The 18540-nt window shown below is 38.8% G+C and overlaps 4 protein-coding genes across 7 annotated transcripts; 3 read left to right on the top strand and 1 right to left on the bottom strand.

Annotated features, from left to right (window-relative positions):
* LOC104731875 (cationic amino acid transporter 6, chloroplastic-like) lies at positions 2112 to 5699 on the top strand. The gene is made up of 5 exons (XM_010451380.2): positions 2112 to 2584; positions 3411 to 3633; positions 3774 to 4107; positions 4299 to 4527; positions 5041 to 5699. Exons 1-5 carry the CDS (start codon positions 2233 to 2235, stop codon positions 5646 to 5648), a joined length of 1746 nt encoding a protein of 581 aa, XP_010449682.1. The 5' UTR covers positions 2112 to 2232; the 3' UTR covers positions 5649 to 5699.
* On the top strand, positions 8271 to 15485 carry LOC104731874 (protein ACCELERATED CELL DEATH 6-like). Of its 4 annotated transcripts, none has more exons than XM_019234119.1 (8): positions 8271 to 11147; positions 11502 to 11660; positions 12218 to 12691; positions 12813 to 12903; positions 12993 to 13153; positions 13271 to 13378; positions 13516 to 13588; positions 13722 to 13838. In XM_019234119.1, the coding sequence occupies exon 1, from the start codon at positions 9246 to 9248 to the stop codon at positions 10401 to 10403; it is 1158 nt and encodes a 385-aa protein (XP_019089664.1). In that variant the 5' UTR covers positions 8271 to 9245; the 3' UTR covers positions 10404 to 11147; positions 11502 to 11660; positions 12218 to 12691; positions 12813 to 12903; positions 12993 to 13153; positions 13271 to 13378; positions 13516 to 13588; positions 13722 to 13838. The 4 variants fall into 4 exon arrangements, with proteins under 4 accessions (XP_019089664.1, XP_010449681.1, XP_010449675.1 ...); XM_019234120.1 differs by lacking the exon at positions 13722 to 13838 and adding an exon at positions 14562 to 15485 and having other exon boundaries at positions 11055 to 11147; XM_010451379.2 differs by having other exon boundaries at positions 11596 to 11660; positions 13516 to 13838.
* On the top strand, positions 10731 to 12436 carry LOC109127955 (ankyrin repeat-containing protein At2g01680-like). The gene is made up of 3 exons (XM_019233578.1): positions 10731 to 11147; positions 12075 to 12149; positions 12218 to 12436. Exons 1-3 carry the CDS (start codon positions 10731 to 10733, stop codon positions 12434 to 12436), a joined length of 711 nt encoding a protein of 236 aa, XP_019089123.1.
* On the bottom strand, positions 16434 to 18223 carry LOC104731871 (trihelix transcription factor ASIL2-like). Its single transcript, XM_010451369.2, has one exon. It carries the CDS (start codon positions 17957 to 17959, stop codon positions 16658 to 16660), a length of 1302 nt encoding a protein of 433 aa, XP_010449671.1. The 5' UTR covers positions 17960 to 18223; the 3' UTR covers positions 16434 to 16657.

The raw sequence follows: 18540 nt of genomic DNA, 5'->3' as shown, positions 1-18540 counted from the left end.
AGTCTTTTCAGACCCAATCCTCCAGAGGCTTTTGGCGAACAGACTACTTCCCAAGACACTTTTGCTCCTCGAGCGGAGGACGCAACTCCATTCCACAGAAAAGCATTGCAAATGCTCTCAAGTTTTTCCAAGAATTTATTTGGAAGCAGGAAAACTGAAGCCCAGAAGTTTATTGTGCTTTTTATGACAGACTGCAGAAGTTGAAGTCGCCCTGCGAATGATAAGTGTCTACTTGTCCACCCTGAGATACGGTTTTGTACCTTGTCTATCAAAGGTTGATAATCAGATGGACGGAGCTTGTGAGGGGTGAGGGGAACACCTAGGTAACGCATGGGAAGTGAACCATAGGATAGATTATGCCTTTGTGCCATCTCACTGATGGTGTCTCGGTTATTTCCATCAAGGTAGAGACAGGATTTGGAGAGGTTGATCCCGAGACCCGAGGAGACTTTGAACTGTTCTAGGATTTTGAGGATTTCGGTCAAGGACTCCTCTGCTCCATCAAAGAAAACGAGGATGTCATATGCGAAGCTGAGATGAGTAATGAGTGGATGGTGACATTTGGGATGAGGCTGAAATCTTCTGTTTAAAGCTGATTCATCCAGTTGCTTAGAAAGAACATCCATGACCAAAGTGAACAAAAGAGCCGAGATAGAATCTCCTTGCCTTAGTCCTTTCTCTCCCGAAAAATATCCTGTTAGTTCCCCGTTGAATGCCACTGAGTAGGAGGGTGTGGAAAGCATGTCACTAACCAAGTTATGAACATTGCAGGGAGTTCCAGAGCTGTAAGTATGTTGGTTAGAAAGCCCCAGTCAACATTGTCAAAAGCTTTGGACAAATCTATTTGGAGACATCCCCGAGTGATTGGACCATCCTTTTTGAAATCAGCTACAAGCTCTGAGGCCAGCAGAACATTTTCACTAAGTAACCTGCCAGGAATGAAGGCAACCTGGTTCCTCTGCACTGCTTGAGATGTTATGAGTTTGAGCCGCTTTTCTAGGAGCCTGGAAATTACCTTGTAAATGGTGTTACAACAAGATATTGGTGTGAACTCAGTGAGACGCTCCGCCGTTACTGTTTTTGGAAGCAGAACCAGAATGGTTGCGTTGACCTGCTTTAGGAGCTTTCCAGTAATGAAGAATTCCCTAACCGCTTCAATCACAGTTGGTCCGACAGTAGCCCAAGAAGCAATGAAAAATTCCACTGTGAAGTCATCAGGCCCAGGTGCCTTGCTTCGTGGAAGAGAGAAGAGAGTGTGTGTGATCTGTTCTGGAGTTGGAATTGCTGTGAGGGCAGTGGCCTGGTCTGCGGTGCAGCGGTAGGTGTTGAGTTCAACAATTAATGCATATATACAAACAAATATTTTACCTGATTTTTTCTTCTAAGCTGAGTACTTTTGCTTATAAGGTATTACATATTATTAATACTTAGATGCTTTTTAAAGATAAGAGAAGGATAACAAGACAAAGAATGAGCGATATACAGTATACTTTCTTTCCCGTACATCCATCATCATAATATACATTATAAAGAGAATGAGAATTTTGGTCGTTCGGGCTGCGAAAGGCTGCAAATGCATGTGTTGGTTGGTCTAAAATTAAGGAATGGTTATTATTTTGTATGTACTTGCGTTGACGTGTCGTCGGAACAGTGGTTTAGATATAAGGGTAATACGATAATTGCAATGTACAACTCTTGAAAAGGGACATACAAGTACTTTCAGCAAAAGCTTTTGTAATAAAGTCCCCAGTGATCACGATCAGTTTTGTGACTTTGTCCTACGAACATGTCTATTTATCTTCTTTTCTATTATTTTCTTAAATTACTAAATAGAATACGGAATAAAAAGCTCACATTCCAAAGGCAGGGCACGAAGCTTTTTTTCAGCAAACTAATCGTTTTAAAAGTCTTTAAACACATGTAACAACGAAATTTTGTTGAATAAACAACATTATTAAATTAATCGCGTATTTATGGTCATAACTACAATATCTTACAAAGTAATGGACTAGGACTATTATCAAAATTTAATATTCAAAAGTAAAGGCGGACAAATGAACATAAAAGGAGTTATGATAAAGAGATTTAAAATCGAACGTTCGAAACTCAAACTAAACGAACGTTATCCAAGATCCTACTTACTAATTATATATAGAGCCACTCGTCAAGCTAAACAAACGACCTTCTTATAATTCTCTACTATCATATGAACGAAAGAGCAAAGAGCAAAATATGTCAAAGTACTTCCACAGCCTCTCACAGACACCACACAGGCTCAAGTCCAGAATGCTCGCTACATGGACTCCTGATCAAGAAGTCAACCAAGTCCGCCTCCGATCCGGTGCGGACATGAAGCGCAAACTCCGGTGGTTTGACCTCGTCTCTCTAGGCGTCGGTGGCATGCTCGGGGTCGGTGTCTTTGTGACAACCGGACCCGTCGCACGTGATATCTCTGGCCCGGCCGTATTCATTTCCTACATGGTCGCCGGTTTTTCGGCACTTTTGTCCTCACTTTGTTACACCGAGTTCTCAGTTAACGTCCCGGTCGCCGGCGGAGCGTTCAGTTATCTCCGAGTCACATTCGGTACGCGAATATAGTTTTATAGGTTCTTTATTTCTTTGAATGGTAGTGTTTTTATTTCTTTCTCTTTTGCTTGTTTGATTATTTGTACGAGATTTGGAAATTAATAGATGTCTGAAGCAAGCTAGAAACAAGTGATGTCCCTAAAAGAACGTAACTAGAGAATAAAAAGAACTTCCGAACAAAGACATTAATTATGGCAACTAATTAAATTAAATTTGATATTTTTAAAAATTATATATTCGTGAATATTAAATTCGACATGAACTTTTTTTGTGGTCGTCAATTCGACAATAACTTTTTATCGCTCTTTATTTATAAAAATTAACATAATAAAGTAATATTCCCTCTTCCCACCAATATTGATGTTTTGGGATATTACACAATTGTTATTGGTTTTATCGCTCTTTATTTAAGAAAACAATGATTATTGAGTTTAAATATATTTTTTACTTTGATTAAAAATATATTTTTTAATTTTAAACCAATAACAATTCAAAATTTTAAATATTTTCAATAATTACTTCTTAAATTTACAAAACATCAATCTTTGTGGGACAAAAAAAAGTATCCCAAAACATCAATCTTTATGGGACAGAAGGAGTATGTACGTTTATTTTTTGTTTTACCTACACAAATTAATTGGTTTAGGAAGAGAAAAAAGATACGTAAAAAGAAAAAGGTAACTGTCAGCTGTCACAGTCAGACAGATCTAAAGAACATGGTTCATGGGATACGAGATTCCTCTCTGTTCATCCTCATATGCGATCTTTCTTTGTCAGAAGAAAAGTATCTGACCCTTCAAACGCGTACGTGGGGCATCATGCAGGTGAATTTATCGGGTATTTTGGAGGAGCCAACATACTATTGGAGTACGTTTTGTCGAACGCGGCAGTTGCGAGAAGCTTCACAGAGTATACATGTACGGCCTTTGACGTTTCTGATCCAAACGCTTGGAGAATTAAAGTAAATGCTCTCGAGAATGGTTACAACGAACTCGATTTCCCTGCCGTTGCTCTTGTTCTTCTCCTCACTCTCTGCCTTTGTCATAGGTATTATTACTACATTATCCAATCAAAATATTGTTTTGCTAAATAATTATGTTTTTAACGTTACTTCTACTTTGTAAAATTTAAAATAAAAGGATAACAAAATTATTGGCCTTATTTTTTTTTTTTTTAAACTATATTAGCACGAAGGAGAGCTCAATGCTGAACCTAGTGATGACGGTGTTCCACGTAATATTCTTCGGTTTTATAATAATCGCCGGATTTAGTAACGGTGACGGAGCCAAGGCGTTGGTGGAGCCGCGAGGGCTGACCCCATACGGCGTTCGCGGAGTTGTTAACGGAGCTGCCGTAGTGTACTTCAGCTACATCGGATACGATACCGTTTCGACTCTCGCCGAAGAAATCCAGAACCCTTCCTTTAGTCTCCCAGTTGGAATCATCGGCTCCGTTTCCGTCGTCTCCGTCCTCTATTGCCTCATGTCTCTCGTACTCTGCCTCATGGTTCCATACAATGAGGTAATGTATAATGAATGTTCAAAATATATTTGGTGAAGATTTTAGTAACTTCGACGAATCCATATCGAATGTGATCACATGCATGATGATGCATCCACTTATGAGTACGAGCTAAATTAATTTATTGGAATAACTCACTGATTGCAGGTTTAATATTACTTTAATTTGATTAAAGGTAAAAAATGTTGTAGATATCAAAAAGCGCCTCGTACGCGGTTGCATTCCGGAAGACTGGGTGGGGTTGGGGAGGGAACGTGGTGGGTGCTGGTGCGAGCCTAGGTATCGTGGCTTCGCTGCTGGTGGCGATGTTAGGGCAAGCCAGATACCTTTGTGTGATTGGAAGAGCCAGACTGGTCCCTTCATGGTTTGCCAAGGTGCATCCTTCGACTGGAACTCCCTTGAACGCCACTCTTTTTCTCGGTAAATTAATAACATTTTATACAATTTCTTAACTTATAAAAGTATATGATGGATTTGATTAACAATATTGGGAAATGGTGGAATCGGGATATATATATTATGAAATTATGTCAATGAAATAATTAAAAGGGAAAAAGTTGCAATATATATATATATATATATAATTTTTTTTAAAAAGCCTAATTAAATACCATAAAATGAATAATATTATGCGGTTCTGCGAAAATTTGATTACTAAACCATGTGGAATCATTCTGTCACTATACGATTACCAATCAGACCATAATTAAATTTCACACATGATTAGATCATATTGGCATATAACCTAGAATTTTCTGTTAGTGGCGTTGGTGCGTTACAACTCCAAGTCCAAACAGACAATGCATGATGTTGACTTAAAAAACATACATTATTGTTGAAAAGGGGAAAAATAAATATAGATAAATGTAATCATAAAAATTAATTGAATTATTCAACTTAACACTATACTTCTAATAATGTGTGCGTTTTCAGGAATATGCACAGCTTCAATTGCTTTGTTCACGGATCTAGAAATAGTGATGGAGCTGATTTCACTAGGAACGCTCTGTGTTTTCTACCTAGTCGCCAATGCTCTTATCTATCGTAAGTATACTTTAACAGGCCAAAACTCACCGCTTCACACTCTCTCGTTCCTTGCCCTCCTCTCTTCTTCCGCCATCGCGTTCTCCCTATGGTGGAAACTGAACAAACCGTGGTGGGGCTTGATGCTATTTCTCGCGATCACTATAGCGGTCACCGTGTTTTTTCAATACCACAACTCATTGCTTTCGTCTACTGCTAACAAAAATCTTCTTGAACCTATACCCTCCACATGGTCTGTGCCATTCATGCCGTGGCCAGCCGCAATTTCGGTGTTCCTTAACGTTTTTCTAACTACAACGCTGAAGAAGCTGTCGTTTCAGAGGTTTGCGATATGGACATGTCTTGTAACGCTGTTTTACGTGTTGTATGGCGTCCACAGGACTTACGAAGCCGAAGAGATGGATAGAGACAGAGTAGAGTTTGTTGAAAGTCATGTGACTAGCACGAGGGTGCAGCACGATATGTTGGGCAATGTCCAAATGGTAGTAATTTCTTAAATTTAAATGTGTATATCGTATTGTTTTTTGTATGTTTAAGAACAAATTATTGACGCCTCAGTTGATGTTACGTTGATTTGTTTTACCAAGAAATTTTGAGGTATATAAGCCATAATTAATATCTCCGAGAGACCAAAACAAGTTAAATTATACTTCTTCCCGCTCGTAGGTGTTCTAAACTCGTGATCTTGTGAATTGTGAATTGTGATTTGGTGAATTGTACTAATTTTAAAATATATTTTTTTTTAGTTAAAAAGTAAGAGTTATGCTAGCTAATATATATTTCTTACATCATGTATCTATTGTGTTCTTAATATACATCATGTATCTATTTTGTTCTTAAAGTCGACTTTTATTTTTGTCAACAATGTCAAAATCAGATCCTAGAGTTTAAAAATTTTATATTCTAACCTTTTACATTTCATGCTTTTTGATTTCTGTTGTCTAATTTTCTGATCATTTTCGCTGTCGTAAATTAATTATAAGTTTGAGAGGATTTTGAACATATATATAATATATCTTATACCTACTGTGATGATTAAGGATTCGATGAATTGTCCATTGTGGCATCAAGGTAGTTGTAAAATACTCTGACGGGAATTTGTTTTCGTTTGGTACTAAGCATCTATGAAGTCCTAACCCTATAGATATAAATATATAGTCTTCGGTATAGTGGACATATGACTTAGCTGGGCAGATGACTATGTCTATATGTGATCATGATCCTCATAACTGGACTTTCCATAATCCGATGTGGATGGTTCTTTACGGTTCAACAGCAGCTCTTGGGATTGCTAATTTTGCGTCGTTCAGGGAAACATTCACAGATTCAGGTAGAACATTTGGGCTGATTGCAAGGATCCTTGTGCCTTTTGCTTACCCACTGATCACATGGTGCTTACTATCACCAGTGTCGTGTCCAAACTAATCGGGGCTTAAGGCGAGATTGAAATGAGAGCTTTTTCTATAAAGAAATTTAAATAAAATAAAGACTTTAAAATAAATATAAAATAATTTTAAAATAATATAAATTATTGAAAATAAAACAATATAATAGTCTTCCTTGTGTTTTAATAAACTTTTTCACCAAATGCTCATAATCTAGGTTCTAAATATTTAAGAAAAAAATATATCAAATCATCACAATCATAATTCATAAACAAAATTACTATAAAAATGAATTAGTATATTAATGAAGATTTAGAAGCACTAAAACAGGCTGAGCTGAGCTACTCCAACTTATTGATTTTATTTTCCAAATGACATATATAACAGTTTCGGTTTAAGTTCGGATTTTTTTAAGAAATTAAAAACCGATCCGAATCCGAATAAATCCGAACCGATCCGATCCGATAAACAACCGGATTCTAAACGGATTTTATATAACCTAATCCGAAAAATCCGAAATCCGAAAAACCCGATCCGATCCGAACCGAAAATCCGAATGCCCAGGGCTAAGCAATACATTCTTATGTTAAAGAGTCAAAGCAAAAAAATAGAACCAATATTATTTATGAAATAAAAGGTCTCTCTAAACTATTGTAATACACCATATTTTTTAGATTTGGAGGCCTTAAAATTCCTTTATATTTTGGGGGCTTGAGGCAAATGCCTTTTTTTTTACCCATAGGCACGGCTCTGGCTATCAGCTCCTTTTGGTGGCATTCCTTTCCAACAAACGTCGCCGACACTGTTGGATATGAGCTTCGCCCCCAACATTCTAAGAGGCCCAAATAGAAGACTCTCAAGATTTTAGGACCTGAAGTCATAGATTTGGCCTATCTGGCCGCAGTAGCAAAATCGTCATTTGCGGAAGAGACAGAAGAGACCCTAGGTCAATGGCCCACTATAAATACTAGATGTCATTGTCAGGGAACAAGATACGAAATCTTGGCAATCTGACAGAAAAAACAATTATTCTCGTATTAACTGCGCGTAGAACTGTGACTGCATTTTCTGTACACCCTCAATTCAATTCTATGTTAATAAAAGGACCAGCTCCGATTTATCCCCATTAATATTCGTATTATTTACATTGTCGATTTCATACATCAACAGTGAGTGGATTTTCGGGAGAGGTACTTCACCTCAGTTCAGTAACTTTCGAGATGATGCGTGAAGCAGACAAGAGTATTTTAACTGTATTGTCTGGGATCAGAAGCTAGCTAGCTATCTTCTTCCATCTTTTCATTTTTGGTGTCTGGTTTGGTTTCCACCTTATATCAGATATGAGTTTTGGTACCTTTTTTTAGTTGAATTGTTTTTTTTTTTTCACTTTTGCATGCCATCAGGCCCATTACGATATTACCAACTGACCATGATAGTGGTTTATATGCAACTTACAACTGATACTAAATTCCATCAGACAAATTCTCTTAGACTGCTTACAGCGACCTGCGAGTTTCCACAGCCTGAGGAAAAGTATCAAATTTACTCATCTGTTCCAAAAAAAAAAAAAAGAGATTCGGTGCAAACACAAAATTAATTTTTTAAAAGCCTATATTAATCTTTTTAGTTGTCATATTACTCCCAGAAAGTGGTCAGCCATATGTGGACTTTTTAAAAGCCTATATTAATCTTTTAGTTGACTGGTAGATATCTATATGGAAAATGAGTGGTTTAGAAAATTAAGACAATAAGGTACTGCATCTCTGCAAGGAGGTTGACTGGAGACTTTTTGTTGCAGAGGCCGAAGCCTGGATGACTAGTGAAGCTATGGCAATTATTGTGGATGTCAATGGGGTATCAGATATCAATCAAGATGAGAATATTTATGAGAGGTTGAAAACAGTAGCTCAAGATAGGGATATCGAGAGACTGTACGGGTTGATTGCTGAAGATCCAAATATTCTACAACTGATAAGAGAGCACATGTGAGAGGCACATGTTAAGAGTAAAGAGAGGATAGAGTATAAATAGAGCTGAGAGGAAAAATATAGATCATCCTGCGTGATCAGATAGATTGTGTGAGTTTGTTAGATCAGAGCTGCGACTCTGTTCTTGGTGATAAGAGAGGAGAACTGTAACTCCATCTTATCAGTTAGGTTCATCGTTTGTATTAGGGGTTGAGAAGAGATAAGAGATAAGAGATCATCACCTTCAATCTTATCAAATGGTGCGGTGAAACTGTGATCGGAGGTTCAACGCAAGAGAAGGATTAGGGTTCGACAAATTGGGGATTATACAATTTGGGGATTTTGATTGCAATGTGTCTTGAGGGATTTCCCATCTTCGATGGTGTTGCTGGTGAATTGCGACCATGGATTTCATGGCTAGAGGATTTCTTTGTTCAGGAGGATTTCACGGCAGATGAGAAGCTGAATCTTGCGCAAAGTCTTCTCGAAGGTGAAGCTCTCTTGTGGTTTCAACGGCGAACACGAGTATGGGGATATTTTGACAGTTGGAGAATGATGGAGTTAGCCATGGTGTTACAGTTTGGTGACAGAGATGAAAGAATCAGACTCTTTCAGGAGCTTAGAGAAGAGAAACAGATTGAAATCTTGGAGCAGAAGAAAGAATCGAAGAAAGAAGTGGATTTGTGTTTGGGGAAGATCACGTCGCAACCGTCGGACGTAACGCAATCTTGTGAATTGTAACATGAACACAGGCGTGACATTGATTAGCCCTCGGTTAATCGATTCTGATTTTGAGAAATTGCAAAACGATGATCTAAGGGAAGTGGAAGCCAGTTCTGTGTTAGTCAATCTAGACAATGTGGTCAAGAACGTGAACCAGGAGAAGATAGCTATCCATAATAGAGAGAGTAATCAACTGGAATTAATTCCACAAGTATCTCATCAGCTTGTAGAGCTTTCACATCTTAAGGTAACAATGCCGACGTTGGAACCTAGCCTTAGTATTCGAAATGTATATCCAAGTGTTCTTGAGGATTGGCCATCTGCTAGTATGAGGTTCAATAGTTCACAGTGTCTTGAATGTGTCAATGGCAAGCAAAGTACACACCATGTGTTCGACAGGTTGTGTGAGAGAAGGAACAAATTAAATCAACATAAGAAGTTGAATTTGTCTCCTAAATCATGGATGTTTAAGTACAAAAGGAAGCATGGACGGTTTGTTAGCTTTGGAGAAGCTACTGCAAGAAAGCATAGAAACAGAGTGGTTACCATACACCAAGCGTTTCCAGCTTCACTTATAAGGAAAATTCTTCATACGGAGGAAAATAAACTGGTATTGGAACAGTTGGGTGACACACTTTGTGATGATGATAGGGTCATGTTGCAATCTGATATTGAAGCTACTGTCTCTAAATCAGAAGCAATTCTACGACATTTGGCCACTTCTGCTATCAAAGTCACCAAAATTGTACCTACATCGCATAAGATACATGATCGTGACATGGAGAATAGGCCGGATTATATGCTTGAAAGGATTCTGGAGCGGATGAAAAGAGACATTCATATTATGCATCTTACTCCATTTGCAGGATATAAATCTGGAGAAACTAAGAGTGAGATGATGCAGGTTGTGTGTGTGTTTAGCTTCCAGGTGAGGTGCATCTGCACTAAGTTTTGTATGCTCAAGTGTCACAAGAAACTATACTTTTCAGTATGGCATCGTTGGAGAAAGAAGAAACTGCAGAAGACATTCTCAGAACCTGCAACTACACTATGGTACGGAGAATTAATGTGTGTGCAGCAGCTCTACCATGGCAACATCGATTGTCTTCATTTGTTTCTATCTTCATTGTTACTTCACAGCTTGAGGACAAGCTGTTTTGAAAGGGGGGAGTATTGATAAGAGAGCACATGTGAGAGGCACATGTTAAGAGTAAAGAGAGGATAGAGTATAAATAGAGCTGAGAGGAAAAATATAGATCATCCTGCGTGATCAGATAGATTGTGTGAGTTTGTTAGATCAGAGCTGCGACTCTGTTCTTGGTGATAAGAGAGGAGAACTGTAACTCCATCTTATCAGTTAGGTTCATCGTTTGTATTAGGGGTTGAGAAGAGATAAGAGAGAAGAGATCATCACCTTCAATCTTATCAACAACACTTTGATAAAGTGCCCTTTTGTGAGACGCCACTACACATTGCAGCCGAGAACGGGAAAACTCATTTTGCCATGGAGTTAATGATTCTTAAGCCGTCGCTTGCTCTTAAGCTAAACGCTTCAGGTTTCAGCGCAATCCATTTAGCTCTGCAAAACAACCATATTCGAATGGCGAGAGGGTTTGTGGCATTTGACAGCAGCTTAGTCAGCGTCAAAGGAAGAGGAAGTACTACTGCTTTGCATCATGTGGCTCGAATAGGTGATGCAGAGTTGTTGAGTGAGTTCTTGTTTGCTTGTCCATCTTCTATAGAAGATTTGACGATTAAGTGTGAGACAGCCGCGCACGTTGCTGTTAAGAACCACCAGTTTACGGCATTTAAGGTTCTGTTGGGATGGGTCAAAAGAGAAAACAGGGAGGAAATATTGAACTGGAAGGATGAAGATGGCAACACAGTCTACCATATTGCTGCATCAACTAATCAAACCGAGGTAGATGTCTCTTTGGTCATTTGGTTTCTTCTTTTCCATAGCTCCTGGTACATGAAGGGATATATATATATATATTTTATGCTCTAGTACTTGCTAAGAGCCGCTTCTTAACATCTGGGACTTTTCTTTTTACAATTGAGTTCTTGCGAAAGTTTTTGGGTTTCTATGGCAATGAGTGGAGTTATCCCATGAGTGTGTTAGAGCTTGTTTATCGGTCAGTTCTTAGAGAGGTTTATAGGCTTTTGTAAGAAAAAAATAAATCAAAACTAAAAAAAAAGCTAAGGGAGGTTGTTATATAGTAACCCGATTTTGTTGTAAGAGACTCATACGTGTTGTTTTTCTGTTGGACGATAGAATAATACAAAAGAAAAAAAAATTGGCCAAGCTCGATTTGATTTCTTTTCCTCTCTCTCTTTCTCTCGCGATCGAATTCCCAAAACAACAAAAGAATTTGGAATCGAAGGATCTGGAATCAGAGGAAGGGTTTGGAATAGAAGGATCTGGAATCACAAGGTAAGTATGTCAGTAGAATATTATGAAATCGCATATTGTTTTATGATTAGGGTTCTTTGATTTTGGATCACAAACCTGAAGTCCTGGTTTTTCAATTTCGGCTAACTTCTGTATACTGGAGGGGTTAGGTTTTAGGGTTTCGAAATTGGGAGTCTCATGTACTTAATTAGAATCTTATGATGAAATTTTGAGAATTTTGGATATGGTAATGCAGAATTTGCTTGTTCTTTGCGTAAAGTTTAAAGCTTTTGGTTAATTTTGTTCTTTGCGTAAAGTATCGTTCACATGAGTAAGAGCAATGAGTAGGATTCGTAAATGGTGTGTACTATCAAAATGGAATTGACTCTTTGATTCTTGTATGAGGGTTCATAGAGAATGTCCTGAATATTTTTGGTGTTAATTCTGATTGTGTAGGTGTTGGTGTTGTTTATTTTAAGATTATATTCTGTTCTGTCTCAGTTTTTATCAGCAATTGATGTGAAAATGTCTGTATTGCTTTCATCTGATTCTGTCTTCCTTGTGAGAGGGAAAGGCTAAACCTTGTTTCAAATGCTCAGGGAGAGGTTGTTGAGAATCTGTTGGATGTTTTGGATAATTTCGAGAGAGCTAAATCCCAAATTAAGGTGGAGACTGAGGGAGAAGAGAGAATCACTAATAGTTATCAGAGTATATACAAACAGTTTGTTGAAATTCTGGGCTCACTTGGTGTTATCCATGTGGAGACAGTCGGGAAGCAGTTTGATCCAATGGTAAGCAGTCTCTTACTAGCAAACTAAGAGACTTGAGGTTTATGTGTGTCTTCCGGTTTAAACTATGGTGGATGAGACAAAGAATGGGTACTAATGGGAAAGAGATTCCTTGCGAGACTCAATTTCTAATCGTGGAAGCAAACCAAGGATCTGATTTAGGAGGAAGAGGAGGAAATCAGTCAGCTTCCTTGTACGTTGTATTCTTGCCTATACTCGAAGGAGACTTCAGGGCTGTTCTTCAAGGGAACGAGGCTAATGAGCTTGAGATTTGTCTTGAAAGTGGTAAATTTAATCCACTTAGTTCTTTTAGTAATTCACACCGGCTAGCTAGATTATTAAGTTGGAATTTTTTTTTTTGTATAATTATCCCTGAGATTTATATGGTTTGTTGTATGGTCAAAAGGTGATCCAACTGTTGACCAATTTGAGGGGAGTCATTTGGTTTTTGTAGCTGCTGGCTCTGACCCTTTTGATGTCATTACCAAAGCTGTCAAGTATGTAACGTTTCTTAACTCAAAATTGTTTGATTTCTTTTATATCCAAAAAATGATTGTTAAGAAATTTTTTATGATTTGTTTGCTAGGACTGTTGAACAACATCTTCAGACATTTTCACACCGGGAGAGAAAGAAAGTAAGGAACACACTTATTAGATGCCAGATATGTTGAACTGGTTTGGTTGGTGCACTTGGGATGCATTCTATACTAATGTCACAGCCAAAGACGTCAAGCAAGGTCTTGAGAGGTACTCTTGAGTCTGACTCTTGACTGAAAACCACACTTCATGCTTTTTGAGTTGGCTTTATTTAACATGTGAATTGTAAACTTAACCAAACCTGCAATTATTATTGTCTGTCTGTAGCCTCAAAGCTGGTGGGGTAACCCCAAAATTTGTCATAATTGATGATGGATGGCAATCTGTTGGCATGGATGAGACTAGTGTAGAATTTAACGCTGATAATTCTGCCAAGTAAGTAATTAGGCAAGTAAGAAATCCTAAAAAGCACTCTTGTTTTGGAGGTTGTTTTGGAGGTTCCCTCTTCTCTTCCATAGAAACATATTCAGAGCTTTCCCTTAATACCGTGGCTTACTCATATTTGTTTGTAGGCCCTGAGAGCTGCAAGTATTTCTACTCAAAACGCAATGCCCACTTCAGGTTATCAGCAAGCGTTTCCCACTGGTAATCACCAGTCCTTAGCTGCTATGATTCCGCAATACAAAACTCAAGCAACCGCTCTATATCTTTATTTTAGTTAAGCATGTGATGTTTGTTTTCCATTCTAACTCTTTTTTTTTTATTCATTCTTTAACAGCTTAAAGAAAGCTAGATGATGAGTATAGAGCTCTTGTGTCTATTGTAATATGTATTAATGTTTTTATTATGTTTTGTATTTTGAAAATTAATTAAAATGCAATATTATGGTTCTCTATTTATACTATTTTTATCTATTTAAATGCTTGCAAGATGATTTGGTTGAGAATATTTGGGCAAAATTTGGAGCAAATCAGTATTAAAATTAATCATTCTCTCCATTTATAAATTGCACTTCTGTTGTAATATGTATTAATGTTTTTATTATGTTTTGTATGTTTGAAAATTAATTAAAATGTAATATTTTCTAATTTTATAAAATCTTAAATGTTTACACATTTATACCACTTCTATTCTATTTAAAATTTTTAAATTTTAAAAAACAATATTTTCAAAAATAAGAGACCCAACATAAGAACCTACCAATAAAAGAGATAATTTTATCTAAGAGATCATGGGTTCTTATATTCCAAACAGTACACAATTAATTCATAAAAAATTTAAGAACTCCCCTTATATGAACCCCCCCAATAAACTTGCTCTTACGTATTTGTTTATCTTCTCTCATCAATGTTGGGTGATGGAGTTAAAAGTCACAAGGCTTAGAAATATGAGAAAATATAACTGATTTTATTGATATAGGGAACTAAAGATAGATAAACAAAGAGACAAGCTCTCCCTACAAGGATCCAACCCTTGTCTAAGAAAATAATTCTTACGTCTCACTTTCCTCTCCTCTCAAACCTAAGCTCTTTATTTAAAGACAAAAGCTTTCCCTAATCTAGAAAAGGAATTCATATGACTTCAGCAAGTCTACTTATGATCATGCTCGATTTTGCAGGTCATGAAGTTGTTACGTGGAATCGTTAACTTAAAAGCCAAGAACTTGGATGGTAAGACCGCGATGGACATACTCCAAACTTACAAATCTCCTCGTTTCCCTAAAATAAGCAGACTTCTCAACCGTGCTAAAGAAAGACTACTTTGTGGTTCCACAATGACTCTTGCGGAAAATTTGAGCAAGAAGCCATCGTTTTTTGAGAAACGAAACACTCTCTTGGGGCTGACCAATCTGAGTAAGATTAGGCACACGTCTCTAGATACCAGTGACAACCGCAGTGTGATACTTGTGGTGGCTATACTGATAGCCACAGCTACATACCAAGCTGGTTTCAGTCCTCCTGGTGGATTTTGGCAAGAAGATTCAAAGCCCGGAGACTTCACTACTCACTTCGCTGGGGAGATGACTATGTCTAGCGAAGGTGCCTCATTTTTTTATGTCTTCAATGGAGTTGCCTTCTTCTCATCTCTATATGTGATCATGATCCTCATAACTGGACTTCCCATGTGGATGGTCCTTTACGGTTCAACAGTAGCTCTTGGGATTGCTAATTTTGCATCGTTCAGCGAAACATTCCCATATCCAAACAGCGCATTTGGGTATACTGCAATGACACTTGCGCCCTTCACATACCCAATAATGACAGGGTGCTTGCTATCACCTCCTTTTTTTTCATTCCTTATCAACAAACGCCGCCGACACCGAGTTGATTTTCCGGCGAGGTACTTCAGCTCAGTTCAGTAGCTATCGTGATGATGCTGATGCGTGAAGTAGTCAAGAGGTATTTAAACTGTGTTGGCTGGGATCAGCGCTCTCTCCTTCCAAATTTCCCCCAAACTTTTGTGTCTAGTTTGCTTTCCACCTTATGTCAGATTTGAGTTTCGGTCCCTTTGTTCAGTTGAATTGTGAATTGTGTTTTCCACTTTTGCATGTTCACCATTACGATATTACCAAATTGACTGTGACAGTAGCTTATACGCAGCTTACAATGATAATAAATTCCATCAGACGAATTCTCTAGACTGCTTGCAACGACCTGCGAGTTTCCACTGCCTGAGTGAAAGTTACTAAATATTCTAAGTTGCAAGGGGGATAAAGAATAAGAGAAGTTACTCAACTGTTCCAAAAAAGAGAGTCGGTACTAACACAAAACGGATACCCTATGTTCATNAATGCCTTGTTTTTTTATATCCTTAACGGAATTGCCTTCTTCTCATCTCTATATGTGATCATGATTCTCATAATTGGACTGCCTATGTGGATGGTTCTTTATGGTTCAACAGCGGCTCTCGGTATTGCTAATTATGCATCCTTCATCGATACATTCCCAAATCCAAAGAGCTCATTTGGAGAGATCGCAGTGTCCCTGTTGCCCTTTGCATACCCGGTGATTACAGGATTTATATTATCACCTCCTGTCGTGGCATTCTTTATGAACAAACGTCGCCGGAACCGAGTGGACTTTCCGGCGAGGTACTTTACCTCATCTCAGGAGCTATCGTAATGAAGCCTGAAGCGTTCAAGTTCAAGTGTTTTAACTGTTTATTATTGTCTGATGGAATTAGCTCTTCTTCCAGAATTTCCCTCCACTTTGGTGTCTGTTTCGTTTTTCAGTAGGATGACTTATGTCCCTTTGTTATGTTTTCCAACTCTAATAAGTTCGCTATTAAGGTATTGTCCCTAGACTGTGAACGTTGTTATATGAAACAAAGTTCTGTAGACAATTTGTACCAGCCAGCGAATTACTTCTGCCTATGGGCAAGTATCGAATTTTCCAAGTTGAAAGGCGGGAAAAAATGAGTTTACTTCTCTGCTCCAACATATAAAAAAAAAACAAAAAGTCACTGGCTCACTGCAGACACAATTTGGCTATGCTATGTTAAAACACAAATGTCATCTTATCAAATTATCAAAATGCCAATAATTAACAACTTAACCTGCATTACTTGCATCAAATTTCACTGCCGTTTCTGTTCCTAGTAACTCGAAGATGACACTTCGTAGTTCGTACTACACTCAGAGAGCTATTTGATCATTATAGCATATGAAAATCCATGTTATGAACCGCTAATTCAGCGTTAAAAAGAGTTCTTCTACTACGAAACCGGCCTCCTTGCATTTGTTGTGCTCTTTTTCTCGCTCAATGCTTCAGCAAACGCGCCTATGATCTGCTGCTGCGACTCAAGCATCATCTGGCAATGCTTCAGCTCCATCTCCATTCTCGACTTCTCCATCTCCCTCATCATCTCCATCTTCGAATTCTCCACCCTCACAAACATTTCTGTCAACATCTTAACAGAAGAAACAACTTCATCAATCGGGTCAGACTCAACTTCTGCTGCTGCATTCATTTGCTCATGCTTGAACCTAGAAGACGATCCATACCCATTGGAAACACCAGCGTTCCGAGGATAGCTCCCCCCTTCTTTCCTGCTGTAGCCATTCCCTCGTGAAGAGCTCCTAGAACTCTGAATCCTCGGGTTGAATCCTTCCCTCTCTGCTCTATCATCATCATACTCATCATCATAATCCAGATCCTGAGAGAAATTAGGTTCAGTCTTACTGAAGTTCTTGGGTTTAAACCCATGAGAAGAAAAGTTCCGATCACCAAACGACTTCAACGGGAAACCACCACCACCACTGTGGCTAAAATCACCAGAGGAAGGCTTGCCATGAGTCCTAAGCCTGGTTGTCTTCGGGACTAACACAATCTCATCATCCGAATCAGCATCAAAATCAGCACTAACCTTTTGATTCCCATTGTATTTCCTTTTCAATCCAAATCCACTTCCTGAATCGTGATCTGAATCAAACTCAGACTTGAAACCACTATACAATTTCATGTTACTCCTTGCCCTAGATCTAACCCCATATCCTTCTCGAGGTGAATCAGAGTAACCACCGCTAAACTTCCCAGACCTCTTCGATCTAGCCCTAAATCCATCCAAACCGTTACTCTCATCATCATGATCCACATCGGGATCGTAAGTTTCTACGGCCGCTGGAGTCACCGGAGCGAACCCCATAGCATCCAATATTGGGAACAAATCCCAAGAGGAAGAGAACTTGCCTGGCCGATTAAGAGCTCGTTGTTTTTCGCCGCGATAACGTTTGCGAAGCTTCTCGATCTTGTGTCGACATTGGATGGCTGATTTCGGGGTACCTCCTACGGTGGACGAAGACGAAACAGCCGCGGCGACGTCGTCCCAATCAGCCGCACGGAGGTTCCCACGGCGGAGGGCGAACCACTTATCCTTGTAGGCGTTGACAAGCGCAGCGGTTTCCTCGTCGGTCCAGCACGGTGGAGGAACTCGCCTAGTGGTGGTGGTGGCGACGGTTACGGCGGTGGAAGAATCGATGGCCATGCCGACGGGAGATCCATCATCGGGGATTGACATTGCGGCGGCGAAGAATAAATTAGTGAAAGAAGAAAGAGCGGTGGGTAAAGAGATAATAAAGAGGCGGAGGAGAGGAGAGGAGGGGAGAGGTGCACGTTAGAAAAAAAGTTAGGTTAATGAAGGATTGGGCCGAGAAGGAGGTGGCCGGTTGAGAGTTGTGCTAAAGTGCGCCGCGGGAGTGGGTGACGTGTGCGCACCCGACGCAACCTTCTCCACCGCCGCCGAATACGCGCGGTCGTTTTAAGAGACTTCTCTCTCCCACAATCAGATAAGTCAATTTACCGGTTCAGTGTAACCCAATGGTTTCGGTTCAAATTCTTTGGACATTTTAGATATACACTATTCAATTTCGGTTTTCGTTTTGGTTCGATATAAGAAATATTTAACTTTGGAAGGACAAGTGAATTTTCATTTAACGGAACCAAGAAATTTTCTGGCTTTTTTGGTAGTTCCTTCTATTTATGAACAAAAAAAATTACTATAAATTTCAACAAAGAAGAAGCAAGGACTATTTTAAGCTCATTTCTAGCTTTTTCTTCATGAACCGGTTTCTCCTTGTTCTTGGCCTGTCTTCATTCTCC

This window comes from Camelina sativa, chromosome 12, assembly GCF_000633955.1.
Source record: "Camelina sativa cultivar DH55 chromosome 12, Cs, whole genome shotgun sequence".
Classification (NCBI taxonomy): domain Eukaryota; kingdom Viridiplantae; phylum Streptophyta; class Magnoliopsida; order Brassicales; family Brassicaceae; genus Camelina; species Camelina sativa.
This window is presented reverse-complemented; position numbering and strand designations above follow the sequence as displayed.